Source organism: Nelumbo nucifera, chromosome 5, assembly GCF_055504915.1.
Source record: "Nelumbo nucifera cultivar China Antique chromosome 5, China Antique-T2T, whole genome shotgun sequence".
In the NCBI taxonomy this organism is placed as follows: Eukaryota; Viridiplantae; Streptophyta; class Magnoliopsida; order Proteales; family Nelumbonaceae; genus Nelumbo; species Nelumbo nucifera.
This window is the reverse complement of record NC_142653.1, coordinates 46,822,918-46,833,990: the sequence shown is the minus strand read 5'-3', so window position 1 is coordinate 46,833,990 and position 11,073 is coordinate 46,822,918. Positions and strand designations below refer to the sequence as shown.

General features: G+C 33.2%; 1 protein-coding gene across 1 annotated transcript in view; it reads left to right on the top strand.

Annotated features, from left to right (window-relative positions):
- Positions 1 to 1,241: 1,241 nt before the first annotated feature.
- LOC104589347 (uncharacterized) overlaps positions 1,242 to 11,073 on the top strand; it is a 37,669-nt gene continuing 27,837 nt past the window's right edge. Inside the window, exons 1-3 of the mRNA XM_088888209.1 lie at positions 1,242 to 2,219; positions 7,254 to 7,412; positions 9,572 to 10,420. Of these exons, the coding sequence (XP_088744335.1) occupies positions 1,322 to 2,219; positions 7,254 to 7,412; positions 9,572 to 10,420 (1,906 nt within the window). The 5' untranslated portion in view covers positions 1,242 to 1,321. The remainder of the gene's footprint in view (positions 2,220 to 7,253; positions 7,413 to 9,571; positions 10,421 to 11,073) is intronic.

Here is an 11,073-nt window from a genome sequence, read left to right as displayed (position 1 = left end):
TTTATGACTAAACAGGAAATGTCTTAAATAATCCGATCCACCTGCAGCCCTATTCAGGTTTGATCATGAATACATTGTTGATGAAAGTGATATTAGTTGATGAAAGTGATGAAAGTGATTTATTTATCCTTTTCAAGCATAAATCAGTTTAATCATGAATACATTGTTGATGAAAGTGATATTAGTTGCTTTGCCCTGTTCATCCTTTTCATTTTTGATACGACATCCTTTGCCCATATGAATCCTGAAAGGGAACTTTAGTAAATTAACATTCTTTATTATTCCATTTAACAGGGAGTGGGCAAAGTATTGGAATATGAAAGTTTATAGGGTTTTTGTGTTAATATACCATAGTATGGGGTGGTAATTTATAATTTACCCTTTATAAAAAAATAATGAGTAGAAATACATACATACATACATATACACACGTATAATACATACATACCCTTTATAAACTGGTCTCCTTTTGCGTTTCAACATTAATTTGATCTCTCTTTTAGAGTTTGAAGTCTAAATTGAGTTATTTCTATCAGTTTTATTTACAGAAGTAAAAGGAATTTCAATTTGATTTTAGGGTGAAATTTACTATAAGCAACAAACCTCCAATCCATCATTGCTGGAAACATAAAAAATATAAGAAGGAGATGATGAATCAAGCAACATTAAAGGTAAAAAAAAAAAAAAAGGTTAAAACCAGACTAACTCATCCTATTCACTAGAAGATAGAAGATAGGTGGTGAGTGATAATATTGAGATGTGATGAAAATGCTAAGAAGGAATGCAGTTAAATCAAGACCCGGAGATATAAGACCAAGAGAACACTATCGGACATGTGGAGTTTGGGAACTCAAATGGAATAGTAATGGATGGGCCCATTGGGATGCTTGATCCATCTGTTACAAAACGAATTTAGGTCTCCTACCTATACGGCTATACCTATTCACGCAATCACGCCTCATTACAGCTGTACGTTTGAAAATATCTCCATATTTTCATATTATCATTTATGGGCTAAATAGAGAATTGGCCTAAGAAGTCAACAACGTATTTAAAGCCGGTTGTGATCGGGTAGAGAAAGGGTGCATCCATTAAAAAGTATGAAAAATTAATTAAAAGTATAATAAAGTAAAATAAAAATTGCTTAAATATTAATAGAAAATAATTATTTATTATTGTTAGTATTGATGAAATCTATAAATATTTGAATTCAACAAACTTAAATCACTTAACGATAGAAAGATAGGGTTCACCATTCCTTCTGTCCAATTATCTTCTTATCAAACAATTACACGGAAGAAAAGAAAGAGGGAAGAAGGAGATGCTTTGGCTGATGTTGCTTCAACTGATCTTACTGCAACTTTTGATGACTGAGGAGGCGGCAGCGGAAGCGTCGAAAATTTCCCAGACAAAGCCTGGTTGCCAGGAGAAGTGCGGAAACCTCGGCATCCCATACCCGTTTGGAGTTGGAGAGGATCCAAACTGTTTCTTGGACGAAGACTTCAAGTTGATATGCAATACAACGAATCAGACTCCACTGCAGACAAAAGATGATCTGCCCGTCTTGAACATATCGCTTGAAGGCCAACTGACGACCACCATTGGAGCAAGTGTTCTTTGTTTCATGGGGCTGGGCCAAGTTTTGATAGCGAATGAGACAACTCTCAAACTTCCAAATGCGTACAGGGTCTCTGATTCAAGAAACAGGTACACGACAATCGGTTGCGACATGTATGGCTTTGTCGTTGACCCTAATGATTTTCTCGTGCTCCACGTCGATTGCATTTCAGAGTGTGTGCACGACACCAAAGTGACGGGTTTACCTTGCGCTGGTCTTGGATGCTGCCAGACCTCAATACCGAAGGATATCAATTCCTACTATTCCTACATACTGAATTCTAACAACTTCAACCATACCTGGAATATCAGCAGATGCGCGATTTCCCTATTATCGGACCAGGATTGGATAACTTCACATGTGTCTGACCTTTGGAATATGAGAAACAATGTGGAGTCCCTACTACAAACTGGGATCAGAAGTCCATTAGTACTCGATTGGGCAATTAGAAATCTGACTTGCGAGGAAGCACAAGCAAGAACGAGTGGTTACGCTTGCGGAAAGAACACCTATTGTGCTAATTCCACAAATGGTCGTGGATATCTTTGCCATTGCATGGAAGGCTACTATGGGAATCCTTATCTCCCGAATGGATGTCAAGGTATGAATCCACAAATCAAGAATTTTAAATTAAGAAGAAAAGATGACTAATTGATCAATTCAAGAATTACATTTGAATATGTTTTAGGATTTGTGCTTTCAAAACTCAAAAGCACAAGCCCTTTGGTTTTCTGATTTTTTGTCGTTTTACTTTTATCGGCTTTGATCTGCTGGTTCCTTCTTTGGGGCGATATGTGTTTGTTGTGTTGGACTAGTGTTGGCTTGGCCTGTTGGAACTGAATTGGGATTCGATTTGGTTAATTGAGTTCTTTCCGGGATTCTCTTGTCCTTAGGCTTCTTCCATTGAGCCCCTCCCCTGTACATTATATCTTTTTTCTTTTCTTTACTAATTAACTAGCAGGGACCCGTGCATACGGTAAAATCTGAAAGACTTAATAATTTTATTTTTCATTTTGTGTTGATTTATAAAAGAATAATTATTGTTAATTGAATATAAATAAATATTTTTTAATAAATTTAGTTTTATTAATAATTTGTAGTAATTATAAGAATTTTTATTCTTTTTATTATTTTCAAATGAAGTTTTGATTAATTTTAAATAAATAAAAATAATTATAAAAGTTAACATTTTTATTAATTTCACTAACAATTAACAATTATATAGGAATAACAACGGGGTGAGTTCAGAATAGGGCACACCATCCTTGCCCCGTCTCCAATGTCATGCAAGTTCAGGGCAAGGTAACCACTCCTCAATGTCGAGTGAGTTCAGGGGCAAGGCACCCCACTCCGCATCAATGATAGAGAATCCTCAAATTTCCCTACCCCATCCCCAATATTGAGCAAGTTTAAGTAGAGGTGTAAATTTGGTCGTATTGGATTAGCACAACACGACCCACATGTGGCCTAAATAAAGTGCGAGTTGTCCCATGCTAGACCACGAGGCATCTCAGGCCGTGCCTCCCTCATCTAGGATAATTTGGGGTGGGGGGGCGGTTCGACACGGCCCACGACTTGAGCCCATACAGGCCCATGTTGTGCCGTGGGTTGGGCTGATCCATTGGGTTGGGCCTTGGGCCAGGCCATGCCACACACCAAGCCAAACTCAAGGCAAGACACCCACTCCCTGTCCAAGGTTTTTAAAATTAGTTCGGATACGGAACCATTCTAAGGTCAAACGATGACCCATTTTAACAAAAAAATTAGAAAAACAAAAAAAGGCCAAAACTGTTATCTGGGTTGACGATTCTACTACCCAATTCAGTGGTTCACTAATGAAATAAGTAGTTTTTGGACAAAAAACGGTTTTGAGGTAAAACAGTGTTTGGTTCCCAATTTTTTCGGTCTAACCATCTGGTTTGATCCAGTTTTGAAAACACTGTCCTCGTCAACCCAATATTCAATTTGATGATAAAAGTGATCAAAAGGATGTATTGAGTATCAACCACATGGTAAATTTCTAAAAGTACACTAAATTGTCTTTAATATTCAAAAATGTAATTTCATGAAAATATTAGAAAATTTATTGTGCGTGTGTAATTTTGAAAATATATTCAAATTTATTTAAATTTTTATTAAATAATTTACTTTCTTTTTAAATAGTAATAGAATTATACTAATCTATCTTATAATTTTTAATATAAACTAGCCAATAATTTCCTTTTTCCCATATTATACTAATTTTTCTTAATAACTTGTGTAATTATTTATTAAAATTATAGTTTTCCATTTCCCATAGTCATTTATCTTTAATAATTTTCAATAATTTGCAATGAGAATTACATAAATTTTCAATGGTTTTCCAAAATCTATCAAATGTAATAAATTTTCCTAAAATTTCCAAAATATTCTAATAATTTTCAATAATTATTTATTGCATTTTAAATAAACTTTCACATACTTTATATATTTTAATTTCAAAAATTTTATTTTACAAAAATGTAGTTTTATGAATATTTTTGAAAATTTTATTACATTTGTATAACTATGTGGATTTATTGAATTATTTTAAATTATTATTAAATAATTTATCTTTTATTTTTCAATATAAATTAATTAATAATTTCATTTTCTAACATTATAATATTTTGTTCTCTCATTTGTATTTGGTTATTAATTATAATAACAACAATAAATAAATTTTATACTTTTTGGTAATTGTTAAATGTAATTCCGAATTTTATAGAAATTAGATAAAGAGTTTTCAATTTCTATAAAATGTTGTTAATGAGTTAATTAATAACAATGTTTATTAATTTTTGATAATTTACTAACGGTATTTATTAACTTTTGGTAATAACACTATTTAATACTTCATTGAATATGAGAGGTTAGTTGAACCATGCTTGAAGTTTGAAGTGATGCAGAAAGACTAAAGGGTACAAAAAGAGGTGTATACACATGTATTTTCTTGATTTTTATATTTGAGTTTATGGTTTCTAAGGTTGATTGGCTGAGTTCTATCCTATAAAGCATCTAGTAAGTGCACCATAAAATGTTGTTTGAGTAGCTTCAAGAACATTTAAGTTCTTCATTAGTTTTGATGTAATGTTGTTAAATGTAATTCCGAATTTGAATCAAATGTTCTTTGAGTAGCTTCAAGAACATTTAAGTGTTCTTTGAGTAGCTTCAAGAACATTTAAGTTCTTCATTAGTTTTGATGATTGAATTGCTTGGATTTTCCTTGTATGAGTGACGATGATGATGATGATGATGATGATGGTGGTGGTGGTGGTGGTGGTGGTGGTGTTGACAACTTTGAATTGCAAACAACCAACACCACAAAGCTTCCACTTCATCTTTTATGGCATTCTATCTTTAATACATTTTTGACATAGAGAAGTTTAATAAAGGTTAACTGCATATTTAGATATACATTTAGTACTATCAATGAGTTTGTTATCATCAAAACACATAGGATCATCACAAATATTATTTTATAGATGTTAAGACCTTATGACTACTAGAGTGTCATTGAGTTTGCTTCAAGCCATTCTTAGCAATGTTAACTTATCCCTAAAATATATATGGCATATGAAATGAATTAACTAACCATTTAGCCTTCAAAAGGTTAAATTTTCACTACTTGTTCACTACTAGTTATGGGTGGCATTCTTTTTTCTCTATTAGTTGACTAATCCCACTCTATTAGATAACTAATGACTTGACCACAACTCTTTGCAATGAAGGGTAGTCAACTCAACACTTTAGGTGGTCAACTCTTTAGAATGAGTAGTCGACTCATCAACATTGTCCTCTTAATACATGTCTCAACTATCAAAGGTAGTTGGCTCATCATGTTGGGCGGTTGACTCCTTACTAGTCAAAACCTTAGAACCTTGCATATATTCTTCTCAATTGTCAAAAAATTTATCCCTTAGGCTTCTAATAAGCAAAATTTTAAATTCAAGAACACCTAAGAACTAGACATATTCTAACCATTAGTCTCTAAGGTTCTAGTTTACTAAGATTTGTCAGCATTAAGCTTATTGTGTGCACTCCAAGCTTTTGAATTATAATAAGTCAAAGACAAGATATATTATAGTAAAAGATTCTTGGACTTCAATTTTGTTCTTCTTCTTTCATGTAATGGTAGCTAAGGTCATATTTGGTTCAATTCTCATTTTTGTTTTCATTCTTACCCAAGATAAAATTATAAAATGGATAGGAATGGGTAAAAATGAGTAGAATGAGAAAATATTACTGTGAACCAAACACTTTTATCTTAAAAATGAATTCTTTTCAAAGTGGTGAGTGCCTAATGTTGCTTATTTTTATTCTTAATCAACATTGTGTTAGCAGTCATAAACTGCTAACCTAGGTTTCCAAAATAGTCGCATAAATGTTTTCCAATGGATGGTCGGCGACCAATGCCCTTTAACATAAATTTTCCTGATAGTCCACCAATAAACAATTATGTTGGTGGTTTCGTAAACCTAAGATGGTGATTAACAACCAATGATATAGAGTTTCTTTAAAGAATAACAATGAGTAAGATGTGGCATGATTATTTTTCATGTTGCAAGATGTGTCAAATTTTGTACTATAGGTTGATTTTTCATTTTAAAAATAATGAAACCCATGGGAAGAATTTTTTAACCAAACACTCTAATGTTAGTAATTCTTGTCCATTTTTGCTTAGAATGAAAAAAATTAAAAAAATGAGGCCTAGAGTAGTGAACTAAACATAGCCTATGACTTTTTTTTTCTAGAGAAATTCATCAAAGATTGACAATAGCCCAATGTTTCATATTGCCTTTGTTTCATTTAACATTTGTTATTCATTTTTAGCTCAATGGGAATAGTTCCATACTTAGTACAAACCATTAGCACACTCTCAATGGATTTGTTATCATTGAAATACGTAGGATCAACAAAATGTACATTTGGCTCCTTAAGACAGGTAAAATTCAAAAAATTACTCCAAATCAATATAAAGATCACCCCAATTGGATAGCTAAGAACAAAATTATGGTTTAAACAATACTGCTCATACATTAGGGTCCGTTTGGTTTGCAGGAATAGGGGTCTGGAATCAAAATTAGAATGGGCTATTTCGATTCCAATTGTTTGGTTGGGCGGAATCGGAATCCCATTTCCATTCCTACTGGAATGACATTCCCCCATTTGAGGGAATGGCTATTCCCTGCCCTCCTGTGAAATTGAAATCCAATTCTTGCTGATTTTAATTTCCATTCTCATTCTTATTTGAACCAAACAGACTATAGGAATGGACCAATTCAATTCCGATTCTAAAGATTTTCGATTCCGATTCTAACTATAAACCAAACGGACCCTAAGTTAAACAAGTCAATGAATGAATGCCTAATCGAATGATGTTTTACCAAAAGTCGGATTTTAGGAAAACCATACCCAAAATCTTAATCCGTGACAGTTTGACTGTTGAGAGTCAAGGGCGGGTTAAAAACATTGGTCCTAATAAACACACAAGAAATGAAGTGCCCATTCTTTATCTAGCTTATACAGTTGTATTGTCTAAATGATACTAACCACACAAATTTTCGTTTATTTAATTTAAAATTATTTTGAGAAAACTTATTTATTTTACATGAAGCAACTGGCTCGTCCATTGAAAGGAAGACATGTGATAAAGGAGATAATTATGCATGTGGAAACAATACTTACTGCTCTAATTTCAATCAAAGTACCGGATATCATTGCCACTGCATGGAAGGTTATACTGGAAATCCTTATCTCCCTGATGGGTGCCAAGGTATGAATTTGCTTTAAAATGATTTTCTTTTATTTTAACTTTAAATGGGAAATTACAAAATAAGACATATGCTATAAAATATGCTTTAGTGGTGCTTAATAAATCTGAACTCTAAAATATCGAAAGCAACTTTTGTGCTTTTCAAGATCTGTCTGCACAAAAGACAAAAGAAGAAAAAAGCATATCTATCTAATGAAGCTATTTGATAATTTTAAGGTTGGAATCTTTGAAAATATTTGTTTTATGTTTTGAATATATTATAAGGATGTAGAGGCCTGGGTTTTTCAAAGCAGACCCGCATCCCCAGGCACACCATGAGGTAAAAGCAATCTACCTTGTAAAGAATGTTGCTTAATCCAAAGGTTTAAAAAATTGTTATGTATGGGCCCGTATCAGTCGATATGTATTGTATTTATCTCTTTTCGGTACATCTTTATAGAGTTGTATCGAATCAGGGCTGGCTCAAGGGGGTAACCGGTACTTAAATCGACCTATCTGAATTGATATTTAAAAAAATAAATAAAACTTAGAAAAAGAGCTACTACAGGCTGATATGCCCTATCGGCGTATCACACTGTATCTACTTTGAACTTTGTTTTAACCAATTGGTCTAAAGTCTTTTAAATCTTCAGACATATATTTTCATGGTTTTCAAAATCGGATCAGACTGGATGACCAGACTGAAAAAATTGGAAACCAGTTTCATTTTTTTTCAAAACCATTGATTTTAGTCAACAAACCGCTGAACCGGCCAGTTAACCGTTCAGACGGTTTTGACCAATTTTTAATTTTTTAACTTTTTTAAAATTTTTTTATTTTTTTGTCGGAATGGGTAGATTGTTCAACTCAAACGGGAAAACCGTTTGAATCCGATATCCAATAACATATTTGATCCAATCTATTTGCAGTCCTAAGTGAAATATGCTTAACCTGAATTACTAGATATCATCAAAAAAAAAAAAAAATCACAAGTAGTGTTTTATCACCTCTGATACACACATACTTGTATACCATCTGGACATGGGACCTTAAAGGAGTTCAATGTTAGCATCAGATGAAGAATTATGAAAAAGATTAGAAATAGTGGAGAGCTCTTCAAAATATTGAGATAACATAGATGAAATTAGTTCCAAGGTTGAAATCCACGATCCATCATTATGTTTCAGTAATACTATTTCGTTTTTTCCTCTTAGAAGCAAGAACATGAAAAAATCGTGTATTGCAATCCCATCATATTTGCATTGGACCCAGGCTCATTATCTCCAATATAATTACTCCCTACTCAGCCATGATGAGTTCTGCAGCAGCAGAGCCAATTGTTTCTCAAGGTGGATAATATTTCTCTTGATGGTGTGCATATCACAGCCACAAGAATTTTTTAGAGACCGTTTTACAAACTCACATTTTTCAAATAAATTATCTTGGGCATTTTCCCATGGAATTTTGGTTTCTATTGATTAAGAATTCTATATTTTTATTTCAGATTTATGTAAAGATCAAAAAAGTAAATTTTTTTGATATCAGTCGAATAAGTGATACCCATCTCCGAGTGATACCTATTTCCAAGGTAAAAAATGTATAAATTCACTTATAACAAGGCCTTAATACATACATGCCAAAGATTATGAGAAAATTAATTTAAAAAAAATATATGCCGAGGGTTGCACCATGTATATTTAGGCTCGTGGTAACCAAGTTAATAAGTACACATTTAGAAATTATATCACGAAATCGAATCATTTGCGAGAAAGTGGGTACACGCCACTTTTTCAGTGGTATTTGTAACAGATCTAAGGAAATCACATAAGACTACCTTGTGAGGTGACATAATACATTAGTATCTATTTACCAAGAAATTAGCATATAAATAAATTACCAGAAATTAATATAAATTTGCAAAAATAACCACTAAATTCCAAAAATTAATAGAATTTAGGATGATAAATACTTCAAATTATCAAATAAGATAAAACTAAATAAATTACATAAAATTAAATAAATTACAATAATTTATCAAAAATTGTATTTCGCTTTTCCCGTGCACCGCACGGGTCCCCGCCAGTATTGTAGTAATATGGTACAACATAAAGTAAACTAGGGAAACGCTTCGGTTTGCTTCTGTTACAACAGCAGCTAAAAAACGATGATGGCAATTACAGCGTTGTCATCGTTAGATACAAAGCCCGGGTGTCGGAATAAATGCGGGAGCGTTAGCATCCCATATCCGTTTGGCTTGGTAGGAGATGATCCAACTTGCTTCAGAGATGAGTTTAAGTTGTTTTGCAACGAAGCCACTGACCCTCCTCAGCTGGAGATGTATGGGAATAATTTCAGAGAGTATGGCAATAAGTATGTTTTGGACATATCACTACAAGGCCAACTGAAGTTTTCCATGTGGGCTGCTGTTTACTGTTCCTTGGGAGAAGACCAATTCTCGGAGTACAGCATAGGCATCGTATTGCCAAGTGTATACAGATTCTCTAGCACAAGAAATAAATTCACGGCTATGGGTTGTGACACACTTGCTCTCATGTCTGATTCCAATTATACGAAGGTCCAGAGTGGGTGCATTTCATTCTGTCCTTCTGCTATAGAAGTTACGGGGTCATCTTGTGATGGCATTGGATGCTGCCAGACAGCGATACCAAAGGATCTTGATACATTTCTTCTACGGCTTGAAAACTACAGCGACACAACCAGCAACGCCTGGAATATCAGCAAATGTAGCTATGCTTTTCTTTCTGACCAAGAATGGTTCAGTTCAAATGCATCCTTCTTATGGAGTTTAAGAAATGATGTCGAATACCTTATGAACGTTGGGATCAGAACTGAGATAGTACTTGACTGGGCAATTAGAAACAACACTTGCAATGAAGCACAAAGAACAGCCACAGACTATGCTTGCGGGAGGAACTCCTACTGTCATGACTCCGCAAATGGACTTGGATATCTTTGTCATTGTCTTAAAGGTTATAAAGGGAATCCTTATCTCCCCAATGGATGCCAAGGTACGAATTTACTTGTTACTTTCATTTAATTTTATTTTTTATTTCCTTTGATGGAAAGGTACAAACTGGTCTGACACATGTTTCAGTTAATGTGTTTCTTATCCAAACATTTTTGCTTCATTAGACAGAAATTATCCATTATTTTATTATCTTTGTCAAAATAATAAAAAAAACAATGAAAAAGGAAAACTTAAACGTGTTAGGAGTTTGGATTCTTTTACGTTTTCATCTTGTGTTGTTTTTTATTTTTATTTATTTTGACAAAGATAATAAAATAACTGGAACATGTGTCACATAGCTATTATGTATTCACTCATTGTTGCATCAAGGAGTGGGGGCCATAGCATATATTTTGAGTCTTTAGATAGTGTTTTTTGTGTTCTTTATTATGTTTTTATGTTAACCACCCTATAAAGGCATATCGATCATTTTACTTATATTTTTACTTTCGGTATAGGATAAAATACAAAAACCTCCCCTGAGTTTTCTAACAATCTTATAAATTTCCCCTATGTTTTGATATGAATAGGATCCTCCCTTATACTATTGAAAAATGGTGTATATACCTCCCTAATTCTTATTAGTTTTTTTTGGCCAAAAACCCTAACGTAATTCATTAATTTTCTTAAAATATCAGATTTACCCTTGAAGTG